Source organism: Monomorium pharaonis, chromosome 8 (genome assembly GCF_013373865.1).
Source record: "Monomorium pharaonis isolate MP-MQ-018 chromosome 8, ASM1337386v2, whole genome shotgun sequence".
NCBI lineage: Eukaryota > Metazoa > Arthropoda > Insecta > Hymenoptera > Formicidae > Monomorium > Monomorium pharaonis.
This window is the reverse complement of record NC_050474.1, coordinates 350,559-369,312: the sequence shown is the minus strand read 5'-3', so window position 1 is coordinate 369,312 and position 18,754 is coordinate 350,559. Positions and strand designations below refer to the sequence as shown.

The following is an 18,754-nucleotide window of genomic DNA, read 5'->3' as shown; positions in this document are numbered from 1 at the left end:
GTTAGGTTGTTACCTGAACGAGTTTTCAGAACAGTAGTCTTCAGTGGTCCTCAGTAGTCCTCGTGCTTGGTACAGTTGATACCTGGATTTTAACGTGTAATTACAAAGTTCATAGAAAATTATTTAGTATAAAAAACTCGCAAACATGTCCGACAACAAAAACGACAAAGCAAAAGTCGATCTCGGATTGCTCGAGGAAGACGATGAATTTGAGGAATTTCCTGCGGAAGGTACGCTTTTCTTAATTTGTCAAAGTCACTGTGCGATGTAACCTTAAAAATCACAATTTAGTAGTTTGAAAATCGTGATCAGACTTTTTTTTACCCAACTTTTAAAATAAATTTGTTAACTAGATTGGACCGCAAAAGATGAAGACGGTGATGACATCAGCGTATGGGAGGATAACTGGGACGACGATGACGTTGAAGACGACTTCAATCAACAATTGAGGTAGTCATTTGTCATAAATTCGTTTATTGAACAAATTCCACATATATACGAGAAGGGAAAGAAACAAAGTAGAATTTTAGCAATAAAAAACCACTAAATGCGATACACGTAAAAAGTAAGGATTACTCTTTTTATCTTAGGAGGGCTGCTAGACATATCATTTCGAAATCAATTTTGCATCCAATTATGTATTTAAATTTTTTTCCTAAAACAAAATTGATTTAAGAAAAACCCTCGCGACCGTCTAAGAGTTAAAATTTTAATGTAATTGCAAAATGTTATATACAAAAGATGCTCTAACTTTAAAACTGGAGTGATGTTTTACTATTATTCCATTTTTTAAATAAATTTTACATATATCTATAGGAAGGGGGAAAACAATGTAAGATTCGATCGATAAAAAAATGTTAAATGCAACTTACAAAATAAAGATTATGCTATTTTAACTTTTAGATAATCATAAGACGTTATAACGTTTGGAAATCAGTATTCTATTTTGTCTTATTATGTTAAACACAGATATGTACATATATATATACTGCAAACATGTTATACATAAAACTCACTTTACTACTGGTTGTAATTCATTTCAGAGCACAGCTAGAGAAACAGAAAGCTGCAAATGATACAACCAAGAAAAACTAATTATATTGTAATGTACATTTAATCTTATTGCATATAAATAAATGTAATTAAGTATTAAGCTCTTGTTTTCGTAAATTGTATGTGTATACTCAAGTAAAACTTCTCACAATCTTCAGAATATCAATGATAGGGTTGCAATTTATATACATTGTACAACATGCACCATACGTTTTGCAGAAGGACGAACAATTCCTTTGTACAAAACTTTGTTATTAAATATAAATGCTATACTTAGTAAGTTCAGAAATGCATATAGTGCCTTCCCAAGAGTGACTCTTTTCACACTATCGATAGAAAGGAGCCATTATTCTCTAATGGAAAATATACTTGGCATTATCTTATTGTAAATATATAATCAGGTACAGTCTTTATTTTAAAAAATCCATCGAGTTATCACGAAAATGTAAATGGTTAACATATGCTCTACATATGGCACATATCGATTTGTCTTTACATAAGTATTTTGATATAAGTATCCTCTTAATGACTCCAGATACATTATTAGGAGGAAGAAAATAGTGTGTGAATAGTCTTGCTAATCGTCAAGTACAATCTTCTGTCTAAAGACATGAATAAAAATTTAAATTAATTTGCGGCATCGTAATTTGTTTTACAGGAAATTAATAGTTCCGATACTAATGCATCCAACATTTGCATGTTTAAATCTAAATTAATCCTTTTGATTTCATATGAACTTAACAGATAGTTCAGAGCCTTGTACGCGTCATCCTCGCCGAATATCAATTTGATATTGTACGATATCTTTTTCTTTAATACACATAGTAATTTATCCCTCAACTGTGCACTATTCTGACTTGTGATGTTATGTGACGTATCCCAATTTAACGGAGAACCGCTTAGAGAGTAAAATGACCAAATAATTTTCTGTAAATAAATGAAGTTAATAGCTTGGAAAAAATATAATAGTCTTTCATAAATCTCACCTGCAGGATTGGCTCTGAAATGTTTCCAAGTAGCAATTTGGTCCATCTAACAACCGCTTCTTGTTGTAATGTATTATTACTAGCAATACCTGCTAGAAGCTCACAAATCAAATCTACCGTCGTACATGTCAGTGTTAAATTGGAATCTAACTCGTCTATTTCATCTAGAAAAGAAATATATACACGCGAGTTTTTTTTTGCTCAACTTTTCATGAAATACAAGAAATCTCACACATGTTGAAACTTTCGAGTGTATAGTGTATATAATTTTATATGCATGTAACAAAAAGCAATATTATTATAGTTACCATCATATGAAGTATTAATAGTCTCCCACCAACAATCCAGTAACTCTGAATCGCCACTAGCTTCTATTGAGTCAACTGCCTCATAAGCTGTGTCTACCGTACAGTACTCAGTTCTTTCCGCAATCAATTGCTGAAGTTCACAAGCAAGACTTTTCTATAAACAAGATATTTTAAAATATGCATTTTGTGTATATTATACAAGAGATTGTAATTTGGAAGATAAATTAAATTGTGAAACGTGTGAAGAGTAAAATTCTCTTTACATTAGGAAAATGTGATAACAAAAGATAAAACAAAAAACTTGGATTGAACTTAATGCACGTAGTTTAATATATTTCTTGATTATATACACACGCACACGTGTGCATGCACACACACGCGCGCGCACACACACACGCACGCACATATATATTTAGTGAGAGATATATACATATATATATATATATATATATATATATATATATATACTTAGTGGAGAATATGTACATATAATTATACTGATTTTTTACAGATATATTAAACATAAATACTAAAATTCTTAGTTATATGAATATGTTTGTTAGAATGCACATGTTATTTATATTACACACGTGTGTATATACAAGTTCCATTACCGACTTTATATCCTCAACAAATCTCCAGGGTATGTCAGACAAAGGCATTAGAGTAGGCGGAGGAGAAGCATCTTCTTCTTGATCTAATTCAAAACCTGGTACAACGGTTTTCAATGTGTTAAAGACACCAGTTACGGTCTTTGCTAAAAATCGATCCAAACGAGGTGCTACCGCGTCGGCTTTCTTGCTTGCACTGCTACTAGGACGAAGAAAATGACGCAGTTGCGGCGGACATTCAGTCGCCAATCGCGTACACAACGTTTTCAAATACATTTCTAATTCAATTCGGCCACCTTCAGGTAACACTAGTTCCGACATAATACTTGCTAACGTTGGAATCTAGAATTTGTAAGCGTAATTATTAAATTTAAATTGCCGCTTTAAATTTATTTGCAAGTCCTTTTTGTACGAATTTTGAAAATGTTTTTACGTTACAAGACTTACTTCTTCCAAACTAAGATGCAACTGAACAAAATCTGCATACTGCCTTTTGACTGTAGCAGTGGTTGTTTCGAATAGATCCATTCCACGTTGCTCGACATCGTCAAATTGTATGCAGTAATACAGTTGCTGTGAGCCATCCGTCGCGGTGTGGAACTCAGTCCAAGGAATTGATAAATTCGTAAATTGGCTGCCTTCGTATATTACATAGGATTTTTCTTCAGCATGTCTGAAATTTACAGGTTTTATGTAATCCCAGTCTAAGATATTTAAGTGTTGTTTGTACTAACAGTGGTGTGGTCGCTGTAGATTTCTGTTGTAATAGACTTCTAAGCCTAGCGATAGTCGTAGCGAAATCCGTTGGTTCTTCATACACCGGTGATATCTTATCTTCTTCCAGATCCAGATCTGTGTCCGTTATGCTGTCTCCCCACAGGCCTCTATGCTCTGTAGAGAGACCTTCCAGACATAGAGTTGGTTTTTCTGGAGCTGTCATTAAAGCTGTATTCTTGTCTTCACTCGTAGTAGCTGTGGATAGACTAGACTTGGATAAAGATTTTGGCAATTGCTGTGGGATTACAGCCGCTGTCGCGGATGTGATACCATCACTTAAAGCAACAGTTATGGTACCCTGAAAAAGACCAATTAAATTAGTATATTATCATTATCATATAACTATACAACATCATCATTATTTATTATTATTATTATTATTATTATTATTAGAATTTACATTGATATTTTGTTTAACTGGAGTGACTTCATTTGTTGGAGCTTCTAATAATCTTAACAAATTCTCGATCAACCAATCTGGGGAGCTGATTATGTCTATTGTTGTTAAGAGTTTCTTTGCTAAAATAGATAACAAAAGTTTACATGGTAACGAACTAGTTAATTCCCACTGTAAAAACTCTTGTGCCAGGACAGTAACCAAACGATGTAACATGTGCTCCAATGTTGATGTACTGCGAGAACCAGGGTGTAAATATTTGTATGCCTCCTCCACATTCACTGCAGTACCTTTCTCGACTCTACGTAATGCCCTGTGGAATGAGTATGCATCAATAAATAGAATAATTTTTCCTAATTAATGTCCAGTCTACGTATGTAAAATAACTTTAATTTCGCCTTCAATTTCTTACAATTAGAAAACGACAGAAAGTAAATTATATTTCCGCGAATTAAAATTAATCTATATTGGTATAAACAGGCTTTACAAAAATAATTCTCAATAGATACATCCATACCTACGATATTCCTTTAGGTGTAACAGTAACACACTTGCCAATTTATTAGTAAGCTTTATCTTATCTATTAGACTGGCTTTCCAGACAAGCCTGGTCAAGAACTTGATCAACAAGTTCTGCGCCTCATCAGGGAATGACTTGTCATTACTTATATTTTTATACCAAATTTCTATATACTTTGCATTAATCTCTTGTGTCATTTCTATTACATTCAGCTTTTTTCTTCTTGTCAAAGAGTTCTCTTTCTTACAGGAATCATCATTCTTGCACTTAACACTATCCTTTTGTGTGGAATTTGAGTTTTTTTGGTTTTCATTATCACCTTTGCGAGTGAGCTCTATACTTTCATTCTCATCTACTGAACAATCTAAACTCAGTTGATCCACTAGTTTCTTGCATATCCACTTGTTCATAAATTCTATAGCAATCGGACTGTTGGCTTTTAGTGTTAGACGTAACAAGTAGCAACTCAGCCATATGGATATAATTGTGACAAATATAGCCCAGGAGATAGAAACGTATATTGGCAGAGGTGTAAAATCTACCCACCCTTGTATAACCAAGGACAATATTGCAGCTGATATACTAAAGACTAGCAATATTTGATTCAACCAACTCATTGGTATAACTCTTTCCATTTTATAAACTGTGTAATACTTTTAACCAGCAGCAACTTAGGTGTCACATTTTGTGCTACAGTAACCAGAACCTGTCAAGGAAAGAATATGGTTAATTCCATTTTTCACTTAATGTTTATCATATGCAGATTACAAAATTAACTATGGAGTATTACTGTGAGTAAATCTTCAAGTTTAGTCTGATTCTCATTATGAAAACTTTTGCTTAAAATAACATTTGATAAGATTTGTTTACATTAAAATAATTAGTTTAGTTTTAACATCCTAGTAACCTATAATGTACAATATTTTTTAAACATTCCTAATTTTGTAGGTAAATTTTCATCAAGAGTAGTATTAAAGAAAATATAAATAACACTTTAGGATTAAGAAATAAGAGGTGTGCTTTCTAGACAGTTATTTCAATTATCACACTCGTGAAAAACTGACTTGATCAACGTGTGTGTGTGTGTGTGTGTGTGTGGGGGGGGGGTGTTGTGTGGGGGGCGATGCGTGTGTGTATCTTGGCATTATCATTACAAATGACATGTAAAAGACGTAAATACAATATGAACGAACATGTATACTTAGTATAGTAGCACTAAACATGTTCTTCAAATCCTTAAAAAACGTACCACGTATGCATTCCTACTTGACGCACAGCTGTTCACTTTATCGCCATTTCCAAAGTGTTCCCATAGGGGATTAACCTCGTCATTAACGCGATTCGAATTGCATTGCAAGAGGGTGAATGCCTGTACCTCGTCATCTGTTATGATAAATCCATATCGCGCAATGACCCCACTTTAATTTGATTTATTCGCGTAGCCGATCTTCAACATTTCCGTTATATCACACGCGATGCAGTCACAGAATGCGCATCTACGAGATCTTCGGCCATTATTCGTTTCAATTCGTTTGCGCGACGATCATACATATTACCGATACCGCGTGACATCAAATCACATCAAATTACATACTGTTCATGTTACATACTATCGACTCTGGATAAAGACACTCCGTCGTGGCCGTCGTACGTCGTACAAAAAGCCTCGTCTACAGAAGTCGCAAGCAGCCAGTTGCGACTTGCGACAGCCAATGAATGTCGAGCTTTAACTAGAAATTAGGCGCTCATTGGCTGTCGCAAGTCGCGATTGGCTGCTTGCGACTTCTGTAGACGAAGCTTTAAGGGCCATCTACAATGGAGTGTTTTAGCCGTAACAGCACTAAAACTACGGCAATGTTGTCTAGAATAAAAACGACGTAGCAATAACATACAAGCCGGCCATCAAAGAAAGGCGACCAAAAACTAATCCCGAATGCCCCAACGCTCATCGTAAGCACGCAATGAATTGGCTCAATGTCTGCTGTAGGCTGTAAACAGTAAAGCAATACGAAGTGGAGACATTTTCTACGACTACTGCTACGGCCTACGACTCTCCATTGTAGATGGCCCTTTAAGGGCCATCTACAATGGAGTGTTTTAGCCGTAACAGCACTAAAACTACGGCAATGCTGTCTAGAATAAAAACGACGTAGCAATAACATACAAGCCGGCCATCAAAGAAAGGCGACCAAAAACTAATCCCGAATGCCCCAACGCTCATTGTAAGCACGCAATGAACTGGCTCAATGTCTGCTGTAGGCTGTAAACAGTAAAGCAATACGAAGTGGAGACATTTTCTACGACTACTGCTACGGCCTACGACTCTCCATTGTAGATGGCCCTTTAGAATCGGGCCAATTAGCCAATAGTTAGGCTGGTTACAACCGAAGTAACCTAATTTCCGTTGTAACCAGTATAGTCATTGGCTAATTGGCCTGACTCTGACCCGATTTGAACCCTCGGTGAAAACTTACTGTACGATTGACTAGATTTCTTACGATCAACGACTTACGACTCATTGTAGACCCGGCGAATGGATTCCCGACGTAATGGGAGAATGTAGAAAATTTTCAATAGATATTATCGATTGTCGATATAAAACTTTCAAAATTATATAAATGAGAAAGATTTAATATTTAGATATATTTAACGTAAAGAGAACCTTCTGATAGCCTGAAACGTCTATACATGAAAAGTAAATATTCTCGTGAGATGAATAATTTTATTACACGATTGAAATGAATATAATTAAAATGAATTTGATTTCTTATAAACAAAACCTTGATAAATTCGTTAATCGCATAACTACACATGTTCGGGGAGATGCTATTGACGTTATCAACATCTATCCTTGTCGTTCTACTAAACTCCATATCTTCTTCTTCATTCCCATATCTTTATATAGAAAATTATCCTCTCAAATTTTAATACAAAAACGGATCGGTAGGAGTCGTTAAGTATTGCTCATCCAATTGACGAAACTCGAAGGCGCATTGATTTCGCTCAGATAGAAGATCAATTTCGTTGTAGAAAACAGCTTGCAGATGCACAATGCTTTTGACTTTCGCAATGGCGTTGACCTTGGTAAAGAACGTCTGTGCCTTTGACAGAGTTTTTATTCCGCTTAGAATCACCTCCTTTCGAACTTCGAAAGGATTCTCTGGCGCCGAAGCTATAAGACACTTGCCATATAACATAAACGCTTTTCCTTGATCGTAACAACCACCATGACCCAAGATCGTGGGAATAGTGTCCTCCACCAAGTTCAAGGCTAATATAGGCAAACCCATTGACAACTGGAACAATTGGAAGTGCATTTTTGTTGAGCAAAGTACTCTCTTTCTAGCAACAAAAAAAAACTTACTTGTACATTGGCAAGATTCATCTTGACAAGTGCTTTGTAGTACGACAAATAATTTTGTGTAGCCAATTCCAAGGCTGAACAAAGACGCATTATGCAGTTAGTAACGATCGCTGTCCCGTTATCTGGCGAGGACGAAGCGCACATTATCTGACTAGAAAGAAGCACTGCGCGTATCATATATGGCGGAGTAACGTTCGGATGTTCTCCGATAGCACCGATGTACTCTAATCCTTTGGGAAAATCGCCTTTAGCCAGACAAACTTCGGCCAATCTGAAAATTAAATTAGAACGCGTTCTCAATTAGATCTTTTATATATACAAAAACGAAGAACGTTTATAATTTGAATTCTTTCTTTACTTGAGTTTGGATTCCAACTGATCTAAGCTGGAGATATTCCTAGCTGCTGCTTCCGCTTCGCTCCATTTTTCTTGTCGTAGCAGTTGTGTAAATATATGCAATTGTTCACTCAACATCCAAATCTAAAATGTAAAAAACTGAATTATAAAAAAAGTCTTTTCTTTTTAAAAGCTTTGAAATTCAGAGATTATTCGAAACATTCAGATATTATTCATTTTGTCGTGAAAAAGAGATCATTTTTGTACAATTTTCGTAACATATTTTATTTGTAAAAGAACAAACCTGGTTGCAAGGACTGTTAGGAAATCTTTCCTTAGCATGTGTCAGCACAACTTCGGCGAGACTATATTCGCCGAACTCGATCAACATATTCGCGACTGTGACGATAGCCTGACACGTAGACGGTCCATTGAACATGTGCTGCTTCTTATCACCCGTATTATGAAGAAGTAGCAATTGAGCGCAGAGAGAAGCCATTTCCGTTTTACCATAATATGCCCATAGTGCTGCTTTTTCCCCAAAAGTGATGGACATCAAGTCGGACATCGAGTGCTGACAGTTTAGCATGTCTGATTTCATCAAAATCTGTAAAATAAATTATAACTTTTAATTTGTATTAATGTTATATCAATAATAATAAACAAAGTAAGACTGTAATATAACAGTATAACACAATTAAATGGAGAGAAAGATCAATAAATGGTCTCAGGATCTTAGCACTTAATAATTCTTTTAGGTATTTTTTTTCAGGAATTTATATACGTTTTCTAGTATATATCTGTACCCTTTACCATTTCAAACAGCACATCATTACTTTCAGTCTTGAAACATAATTTTTAAAAATTAAGCTTAAAAATATATATATAAAGTTATATAAAAAATATTAAGCACTAACAGATTCTGTCCTGATCTGTTCTCTCTATTTAATTATGTTGCATATATCGGGTTAACTATTTTTTTATTATTTTTTACGCACATCAAACACTTGATGAGGATTCTTAGCTTCCAAGGCATAACTGTGCGCGTGAGAAATAAGGCTTAAACCTGTTGTATGCGTGATTCCGAGCAAACTTGCTTTGCCGACTGAACGTTCTATCAGAGGCCCTCTAAATAAAAAGGAATAAATACGCATAAAAAAGGAAATTAAGTAAAAAAATATTTGTAATATTAACACCTCGATCAACGTTCATTCTTTATCAAGATTCTTATTCATTAAATAAGTTAAATTATATACACATATACCAAAAAAGATTACGTCTTATATGTTTGTGTAATAAAAAAATTAAAAATCTCCTTTTTATATTAGCTTACTTATTTTCTTTGCTGGTTAAATAAGACATCCAAGAATGCGCGAGCTGCAAGCACACGTTGTCTCCAGCTTCTTGAGCTAATTTAACAGCTTCTTTCAAAGCATACTGTGCGACTTTCCTATCCGAAAAAATTACAAGAATTAATTAAAATAATTGTAATACTATATATAACTGCAAACTAAATGTTATTTGTTAAGAGATAAGAAGTTTGTAGAAAAACAAAGAAAGTTAGCTTAAAATAAGCAGATGAACTGGATTACTTGTGGTTAAACTGAGCGTGTAGAACGGCCAAATTGAGTGCTGCGTATCGGAAAGTACGAGATCGATCCTCGGATGTGGATCGGTTCTCCAGAGGTGCCAGTCTGTCAAAACAGTGATAGAGACTGTCTATCGCCCCACAAAAGTCGTTCACGCGGATACAATTCAGATAACTCAGATAATGCTAGAGCAAAAATGTTTGGCTATTAATAATTCGTGTATTAAGAGCAAAACATTTATTTTACATAAATAAAAAATATCGTAAGAATTCTCGGTAATCAGAATTCTTTTTATTTTATTTTTTCTTTATTTCACATTTATATCAATTCCACGTTACACTTGTACTCACTGCATCCGCGTTATAAGGATTAGACTTCAATAGATCTTGTACAAGGGTCTGCAACTCCACCGGCGGTAGTGCTTTATGTTCATCGGTTTGTAAAGCATGCGCCTGCTGTGCTACGAGTAATTCTGCCTGTCTTCCACCCCAAATCGTTTTTACTTTACTACAAAAAAACATCGATATTAATTGACACAAGAAAACACAATAAAATTTATTTAAAATTTAAATTAGACTTATAAAAAATACTATATGTAATTTACATAACGATATTGTTTTCGAAAAACCTACTTATCTGGACCAAAATCTTCTTGCTTAGAGATTGTAGAAATGTCCGAACTGTCTAGGTCGATTTTCTTCACAACATATTTTTCCATATCATTGTAAAGAGCGACTACTTGATCAAAGGCTAATTTCTCAAAGAAAATAAGCATTCTACGAACGTATAACCCAAGAACAGAGTTTCTGCTTAAGGCTGGTAAGGCTAATGCGTGATCTTTAGATTCCATTAATCGGCGAAGATTATCAAATAAATCCAACAGCTCGTCAATTCCTTTCTCATGTATGGCATCCAGATTTATTTCCAGCCGATCCGCAAATCGATGTAAAGCATATTCTGGCTCGTATAGCATATTCAGCAGGGCATCCAATTCCATGTCTGCCGACTAAAGTAATCATAAATGTACGTATAAAAATTATTGTATTGATTTATAAATAAGTTCCAACTTAAATAATCACTGAATCACTTCTTCAAAGAAATTGGCATTGTTTATCATATATTTATTTTATCTATTGCAAGTAGAGAATCATGAATATATAATGGATTACAATTTAGCGCAAAATTTTTTTAATGTAAAAATTTAATTTTGTTAAGAGTCCTGAACACTCGCAATATTCAGAAGCCTTAAATAAGATGGAACTTATTTATGAATTAATCTATAGTTACCTGAATTAATTTTAATGATGCCAAACAGAAGTTACGTCTCTCTGTGATCTCTATAAAACATCAAATGTAATCAAAGATTAAATTTTTGTAAAGCAATATAAAAATTGCCGTAACAAATATTAGCTAATGAAATATACGATAAAATTATACCTCTTGTAGTGTCATTACAATATTCCTTAATCAGAATGACAGTTGCCACTTTGTAAGGAGTGAGAGTCTCTTTTTGAATTTTTCTCACATTGCCGTCAACGGTTACGAACTCCTTAGACATTCCATTAAATATATCATTCATCATATAGAGCCGGTTGTCATTCATCGACATTTTCTGTAGAGTTATAAATTTGATGATAAATGTCTCATACGTGCTACATCTTTCAAATAATTCGCAACAGCTGCTTGTTTATTGTTGTTTACGTTTCGTTAGCTTGGTAAAATTAGGTTAGATTTCGAAAGATTTCCGCCAGACGATGCGCTGAAAATTGTTGCGATAACACGATGACACGGACTTTCAACGAAGAGGAAGTAACACGTTGTATGCATAGATAAATCCGAAATGAAATCAATTTAATGCAGCAAGTTGAATTTGCTCGTCGATAGATGCTACAAGTCGTATCGCGGATCGTCAAGCGGATCGAGTGTTCTGTAGTTGACAAATCGGTGATCTCGTTCGCGAGAAAATATTACAACAGGATGGCAAGGTATTTAAATCAGTCGGAGGCTATTAACATCGACAAAGAGTTGTTTGAAAAGTACAGATTTAGCGTCGACCAGCTGATGGAGCTGGCCGGGCAGAGTTGCGCCGTCGCGATTGTGGGGTCCTATCCGCCATCTCCAGAGGACTCCTCAAGGAACAAAGTGCTAGTGTGCTGCGGACCCGGCAACAATGGTGGCGATGGTCTGGTTTGCGCGAGGCACCTCAAGCACTTTGGATACTCGCCGGAGATCTACTACCCAAAGAAGACCTGCAACGCGTTGTACGAGAGGCTGTTGCATCAATGCATCGAGAATGGTATTCCCGTGCTAGAAAATCGGCGCGTTGAAGAGGCGACTGATTCTGCGGCTCTTCTGAATGACTACGCCGTCGTGGTAGATGCCCTTCTGGGATTCAGTTTCAAGCCACCAGTGAGAGAGCCGTTCGTCCGTATCATTGACCTGCTGAAATACACGAGTGTTCCTATTTGCAGCATTGACATACCGTCAGGCTGGGACGTGGAGAGTGGCCCACCCGCGGAGGGTGGCATAATGCCGCAAATGCTGATATCCTTGACGGCACCGAAGATGTGCGCGTCCAAGTTTGATGGGAGATTTCACTATCTGGGTGGACGGTTTGTGCCTGAGAAGTTGGAATCGCAGTACAAACTCAATCTACCCAAATACGTTGGCACGGACTTGGTCGTTCGGCTACATTGACAGATGCATTGGAAATGTGTATTAAATTATGTTATAATGTATTTTGTTAGAGATTCGAGGAACATTTACAGAATACAATTCATATATACATAATCCATTTACCATTTCAAGTTTCTATAAATCGTTCATGAATGCAATCATTTACATGAATGCAATTTATATTGTTAAATTATACATTTTATATGTCTGTACACTATGTCTATTTGATTTAATCTCCCTGATGTAATCCAGAATAATCGTAAATTATATACATAATAAAAAATGTGAGCTTCATAAACAGTCATTTCATGTTTACTTTGAACATTCTGCAAGTTAAAGACATTGCTCAATAAAATTCAATCAAATAAAGAACGATTGTTAATAGTGATGTACTTTTAAGGTTAGCAACCAGACCACTCGTAATTTATAATAAATGATTTTATAAATAATCATTTTATATAGGTTTATTTATATTGCTTTAACTGTTTTAAACTAAAAACATTTTTAATTTGGTAAAATGACAAAAAAGCAATATTGTGTTGTATACAATAAAAAAAATGACGTGCTTTGAAGTTAGAAATCTATATTACCGACTGAACGTAGTTACGCAGCTGGTGGTAACATCGCGTTAAAAATTTACCAAATTCATTTCACGCGAAAAACATGGTGGAGGGAGGATAGCTTCCAATTGCCAAGTTTTGTCTACGTGCAGACGGTGCAGAGAGACGTTATACCTTTCATATATTTATGAAATATATGCCTTAACATCATAATTGCGCACAGAACAGCACGGAAGAGTGTCATTTTCTTAATCTTTCTAAGCCACGAAGAAGTAACACATAAATCCGCAATCTGCTGCATGATCTTATCGTTTGACAGTTTTACATTGCAAATTGTAATCGCACCGTTTTTCAAAAAAAATCTTACGATTGTCTCGCTTTAGAAAATGGTATGTACAATAAGAGTGATCAATCTAACTGTATAAAAAATGAATTGAATTTTAGTAAATAGAACTGGTTTTTATTTATCTGGTGATTAAAGTGTATATAATACCATGGAGTATTACAAAGCTTTACTAGTTGTACACTATAGAATATAATTTTTTATATCTCTGTTATATACTAGTTTAAGCACTGTTCCATCATGTATGAAAACTAACTTATTTTTTATCTAAACCTAATTTTCCATATAATTAATGTAAAGTTCTTTTTTAATTTTTTACGACGGTGTAATCGTTCATGAAATACATTTTTCAGGCACAAGAAGTGGAGGAAACTATGAAACGGATTCAGTCTCACAAGGGAGTAGTTGGAACAATTGTAGTAAATGCAGAAGGTATTTTATATGAGAATCATGATATGCTATTTTGAGAATTTTTATTGAATTTTATACATTTTTGGTTTTTAGGCATTCCAATAAAATCAACATTAGATAATACAACAACAGTGCAGTATGCAGGTTTGATAAGTCAATTGTCAGACAAAGCTCGTTCTGTTGTGCGCGACTTGGATCCAACCAATGATTTAACTTTTCTACGTATTCGTAGCAAAAAGCATGAAATTATGGTTGCGCCGGACAAGGAATTTATATTAATAGTAGTGCAAAATCCTGTTGATTGATGTTTAAAGGATAAAGAAGTACATTGCAAAATTAAGATTCATTCTTTTGGTTATTAATTTATTTTATTCTATATACTGTTTGGTTTTAATATTCACTTAGTTAAAAAATGAAATAAAGCTTGAACATTATACATATAATGTGTCATATTTGATTTTCAAGATAATTTAGTGAATTATAAGCTTTAAAAGGTTTTACAGTGTTTCCTTTGCAATTAATATTTTATAGTATTTTTACAAACCAATTTGATAATAGGTTCTAAATAAACGTGAATATATGTGTATATATTTTATTATTTTGTTTTATATACGTGTATTTTATATTTTTCAAAATACAGTGAGTATTGTAACATACTTATTGTATAGTATTTTTTATTATTCTTTTTTACTATTCAAGTTTATAAATAAGTTCAAATAGTTATTATTTTTATATGTAAAAATATGCTTTACAACAATATATATGTATGTGTGTGTGTGTGTGTGTGTGTGAGATACACATATATATCATTTAAGAATAAACAAAACAGTTTATAATTGCAAGAAAAAAATGAAATAAAAAAAGTACAAATTATAATTGAAAATTGATCTATTTTGAAGCAATAATTGACGAATAAAAATATATTTTTAAAATAAATATTGATTAATAATTTATCAGAAAGTCATAATGTACTTTACTTTGGTCTTAGTGTATTTATTTGTCTCAATACATTATTTACAATTGTGTATAAAATTTTTTAAAATATGCACAAAATGTGAATATAAGCACAATGAAAATGATTTGTGTGAAGAAGTAGAAAATACAAATTTCGACATTTATGAATTCACACATATAAGAGAAAGGCTACTTTATTATTTTAAAATGAACATGATGAAATTCTTTTACTTAAAAAGGTAATAATTTGTACATTGATATACATCGAAATAATTAGAAAAATATTAATACTTTTGAATTATTTTAAATATTCAAAAAATTTATTTCTCTTGTTATAAACACAGTCTTTGATATTAATATTGCATAACTTAATCTTATATACATTGAAAATTTGCACATAGTACTTCAGCATTTTATATAGTACACATACAGACATACGTGCATATGTACATACATACATATATCCCTGAGATATTTTTTTAGTTTAAATTAAAAAAGTAAAAAAGATTCTTATCAGTTTTGATATAAATAATATCTATTGGGTTCTATTAATCATAACACAGCCATGTACTTACAATTCTCCAGTCTATAAAACATCTTAAAACTATATTGTAGATGTAATCAGAATATGATGTTGCTAATGTATTAAGAAAATCCTTATAAAGTCTTCAGAAAATCCTTATAAAGAAATATGACCGATATATTCTTATGTATAATATGTGAATTATTTCACTTTAAAAGATCTTCTAATTATTTAAAAAAAAGTTTAATAATGATATTGCATGGGAAGTCTTCTTTGAGAGTTTAAAGTATGCACATAAAAAAAAACAATATTGAGATTCTTTTTCATTTCTTTGGAGATATATAGATAATATAGATACACTTATAAAATAATCTTTAGAGAAAGATATTAATAATCACATGGCTTGAAGTGAACTCGAAACACGTTGCTTTTTGGAGGGATGAAATATGGTATAGTACATTATCATCGCTATAACTCCTAGGAAAAAGGAAACAATGCAAATAATAAAGAATACATTAAAGTACCAAGCCTCTTTAACTTCAGGAGGACTGGTATAGCGCCATAATAGAGTCGAGGCAATATTTTCTGCGAAGCAAAGCACATAGAAACACAGATGTTTCCAAAATGTATTACTATCTACGGTATTTAGATATATAAAAATGTGAATTACGCCAATAACTGTAGTAAATAATATGGAATAAATGCGCTCTTTAAACGTTGGCAGCATATGCGGTGGGCGACTGTGAACCCGACAAAATTCTAGTATCCCATGACATTCGATCAAAATGCACATTGTCATAATTACCCAATGTATGAGGCAACAGATCACGGTATATAGAGGCCAGATACTCGCAATAACACTGAGAGATAAGATTCTTGCCACTGTAATCATGATGATAATTAGTGAGTTTTTTTTCTTTCAAAATATTTCAGTTGAAGTGCTTTTGTTAACTGTTGAATATTTACCTGTAATGCAAAAGTGCCACAGAAATTGTAATACAGTTCCTATAACATCAATATTAGACTTATTTTGCTGAGCTAATCGAATGCTACGATGGTAGCTGGCCATTGCCCAGCCCATACTTGTGAGTGAGCTGACAATACTAGCTACTTGGTGTACAACTGGGGGGGGGGGGAAAGAGTACATTAAAAGTATGGTTTAACACAATTTACCTATTACAATATTTACAAAGAATGTTTACTGTAATAAAAATACTGAATGTCAAAATTATCAAACTGCAGACAAAAATATAATCAGCAATAAACTAGAAGTAATAATTTTGATACATTTCCTTCTACATATCAAACATTGTTAATTACATAGTTCTTACTATGTCTATTTTAACTTTTCTTGCAAAATATGAGTGGGAGAGAGAAAGAGAGAGATTAGAAAAATATATTTACAATAATATAAATACATTCAAAATTAATTTCATTGTGATAATGTTTCAGCATCAGTGATAACTGTAGAACTTGCTGCGGTGCAGCTTCAAGGAAACATTCAAATACTCTTAGCAAAGCGACATCTTGATCCTCCTTGAGCATTCTTAAGTAATATCTCCTTTCACTAACACGGTCCCCAGATTTTGTACATTTACGTGCTTTTAGGGCACACTTTAAGGTTTCCCAGTAATGTATAACTGGTGCTAGTTGCAAGAAAATAGCAACCATACAATACAATCCATTCTTAATTAACAAACGTGTCATTTTATAATCGTTCAATGTATCTGATGTACCAGAACACATCTGTATCAAGAAACACATGTACTCAAAATTTAGTAGAATGCAGAAACATGGTTACTAATTTGCAAATTAATTAGATAGAATATATTAAACATGCGCAGTACCATTTGTTTATCTTGATGCTGCATCCTCCTGCTGATGACAACATTTATTAGAGAAGGAATGAGTATGAGGCACACTGTCCAAACAAAATACGTTATTTTTCCACCCAAATAGTATCGAATGGCGATATTATAATCGAAACCCATGTCCACTAGATGCATAACTATGGAGCAGGTCAGAAAGAAGATATCTAATCTAGAAATGCTGGGGGTGTCCGTTGGCACGTCAACAACATCAACATCGAGATGGATGCCTGGAAACACGCTGGCAAGGTGAAAAGGACGACGTTTATGATTTTCCTCTTCCATGACTCTCGTTGCTTTTTTGATATCTATTTCTCTCTACTGAACAAAATACAGTGACGACTTGCATTCCTTCACGTCGCCAAACAATTTATTTCTCCTGTTTCTCCGCCAACAGCAGAGAATCGGAGAAATTCGATGAGTTCGGAATCGATAAATTCCGATAGATCAACTCTCGATTCTCGAACACTCTCGAAAAGAATCTTCTTTTCCTTATGGTATATCCACACAACTTGCATAAACGCATAAGTATATGCATAAGGAATTCGATTGGTCTACTTTCTTACGTAAGTGCTTGTAAACCAATCAATTTTCTCATGTATATGCTTATGCGCTTATGCAAGTTTGTGTGGATATACCATTAGGGTGACTTCACATGCGGCGTAACTTGTGTAAGGCCGGATCTACAATAGGGGTCTGTTTGCGTTACATGCTCCAACATGCTCCTATTCACTCCAACGCACTCCAATACGTTGATTCCGATGACGCCAACCTATTAGAATGCGTTGGAGTGAGTAGGAGCATGTCGGAGCATGGCGGCGCGAACAGACCATAGATGTAATAAGCCTTATGCCATAAGAAATTGACCAATTATAATCGAATATGAAAAGAATTTTGCATTGAAATCGTTTGTCGTTAAGCGAAATTAACAATTGCGATTGGTCAATTCCAATAGAATAACCGGTTGATTAATTTAACCGGTGTTTATGAAACAGGCCCTTAGCCCGGATCTACAATAGTGTAGTAAGCCTTATGCCATAAGGAATTAACCAATTATATTCAATGACCTAGGCCGGAATTCATAGTCGAATCTTATTCAAGTTCCAGCTTAAGGCCGAAGGCAGAGAACGAGACGTGTAGGTGTCGCAGTCGTAGTCGTAGGGTAAGGCAGAGAAAAACGTAAGTCGTCTCTTTTCCCTGCCTTACCCTACGACTACGACTACGACACCTACGTCTCGTTCTCTGTCTCGGCCTTAAGCACGATCTTGAGACGTCAATGCTGTTATTTCATTGGTTAAGTAAGTCTCAAGTCGGCTCGAAGCTAGACTTAAGACAATGCTTGAGCTTAAGATCGGGGTCTATGGCCGGTATTCATAGTCAAATCTTATTTTAAGATCATCTCAAGTAATGTCTTAAGATGCTAATACGGCTCTGTGATTGGTTGATAGCATCTTAAGACTGTACTTAAGATGATCTTA

The 18,754-nt window shown here is 34.2% G+C and overlaps 6 protein-coding genes across 8 annotated transcripts; 3 read left to right on the top strand and 3 right to left on the bottom strand.

The window, feature by feature from the left end:
- The first annotated feature begins 17 nt into the window (after positions 1 to 17).
- On the top strand, positions 18 to 1,153 carry LOC105834090 (26S proteasome complex subunit SEM1). Its single transcript, XM_012676321.3, has 3 exons — positions 18 to 230; positions 354 to 450; positions 1,044 to 1,153. The coding sequence occupies exons 1-3, from the start codon at positions 146 to 148 to the stop codon at positions 1,093 to 1,095; spliced, it is 234 nt and encodes a 77-aa protein (XP_012531775.1). The 5' UTR covers positions 18 to 145; the 3' UTR covers positions 1,096 to 1,153.
- On the bottom strand, positions 461 to 6,327 carry LOC105834089. Of its 3 annotated transcripts, none has more exons than XM_036291607.1 (9): positions 5,846 to 6,327; positions 4,650 to 5,358; positions 4,136 to 4,445; positions 3,693 to 4,033; positions 3,406 to 3,631; positions 2,962 to 3,300; positions 2,348 to 2,501; positions 2,040 to 2,203; positions 461 to 1,980 (listed from the first exon to the last, which is right to left on the bottom strand). In XM_036291607.1, the coding sequence occupies exons 2-9, from the start codon at positions 5,285 to 5,287 to the stop codon at positions 1,681 to 1,683; spliced, it is 2,472 nt and encodes an 823-aa protein (XP_036147500.1). In that variant the 5' UTR covers positions 5,288 to 5,358; positions 5,846 to 6,327; the 3' UTR covers positions 461 to 1,680. The 3 variants fall into 3 exon arrangements, with proteins under 3 accessions (XP_036147500.1, XP_036147499.1, XP_036147501.1); XM_036291606.1 differs by having other exon boundaries at positions 5,902 to 6,326; XM_036291608.1 differs by lacking the exon at positions 5,846 to 6,327 and adding an exon at positions 5,443 to 5,688.
- Positions 6,328 to 7,278: 951 nt separating this feature from the next.
- On the bottom strand, positions 7,279 to 11,766 carry LOC105840214 (anaphase-promoting complex subunit 5). Its single transcript, XM_012687092.2, has 12 exons — positions 11,643 to 11,766; positions 11,379 to 11,553; positions 11,229 to 11,278; positions 10,574 to 10,947; positions 10,292 to 10,448; positions 9,945 to 10,126; positions 9,686 to 9,802; positions 9,351 to 9,480; positions 8,657 to 8,959; positions 8,375 to 8,496; positions 8,017 to 8,287; positions 7,279 to 7,948 (listed from the first exon to the last, which is right to left on the bottom strand). The coding sequence occupies exons 2-12, from the start codon at positions 11,548 to 11,550 to the stop codon at positions 7,577 to 7,579; spliced, it is 2,250 nt and encodes a 749-aa protein (XP_012542546.1). The 5' UTR covers positions 11,551 to 11,553; positions 11,643 to 11,766; the 3' UTR covers positions 7,279 to 7,576.
- A 38-nt stretch (positions 11,767 to 11,804) lies between these two features.
- LOC105840215 (NAD(P)H-hydrate epimerase) lies at positions 11,805 to 12,918 on the top strand. The gene has a single exon (XM_012687093.3). It carries the CDS (start codon positions 11,826 to 11,828, stop codon positions 12,636 to 12,638), a length of 813 nt encoding a protein of 270 aa, XP_012542547.1. The 5' UTR covers positions 11,805 to 11,825; the 3' UTR covers positions 12,639 to 12,918.
- A 342-nt stretch (positions 12,919 to 13,260) lies between these two features.
- LOC105840217 (dynein light chain roadblock-type 2) lies at positions 13,261 to 14,517 on the top strand. Its single transcript, XM_012687095.3, has 3 exons — positions 13,261 to 13,566; positions 13,874 to 13,952; positions 14,025 to 14,517. The coding sequence occupies exons 1-3, from the start codon at positions 13,564 to 13,566 to the stop codon at positions 14,234 to 14,236; spliced, it is 294 nt and encodes a 97-aa protein (XP_012542549.1). The 5' UTR covers positions 13,261 to 13,563; the 3' UTR covers positions 14,237 to 14,517.
- Positions 14,518 to 14,902: 385 nt separating this feature from the next.
- LOC105840218 (XK-related protein 6) lies at positions 14,903 to 17,715 on the bottom strand. The gene is made up of 4 exons (XM_012687096.3): positions 17,256 to 17,715; positions 16,827 to 17,154; positions 16,375 to 16,530; positions 14,903 to 16,290 (listed from the first exon to the last, which is right to left on the bottom strand). Exons 1-4 carry the CDS (start codon positions 17,559 to 17,561, stop codon positions 15,803 to 15,805), a joined length of 1,278 nt encoding a protein of 425 aa, XP_012542550.1. The 5' UTR covers positions 17,562 to 17,715; the 3' UTR covers positions 14,903 to 15,802.
- Between the last annotated feature and the right edge of the window lie 1,039 nt (positions 17,716 to 18,754).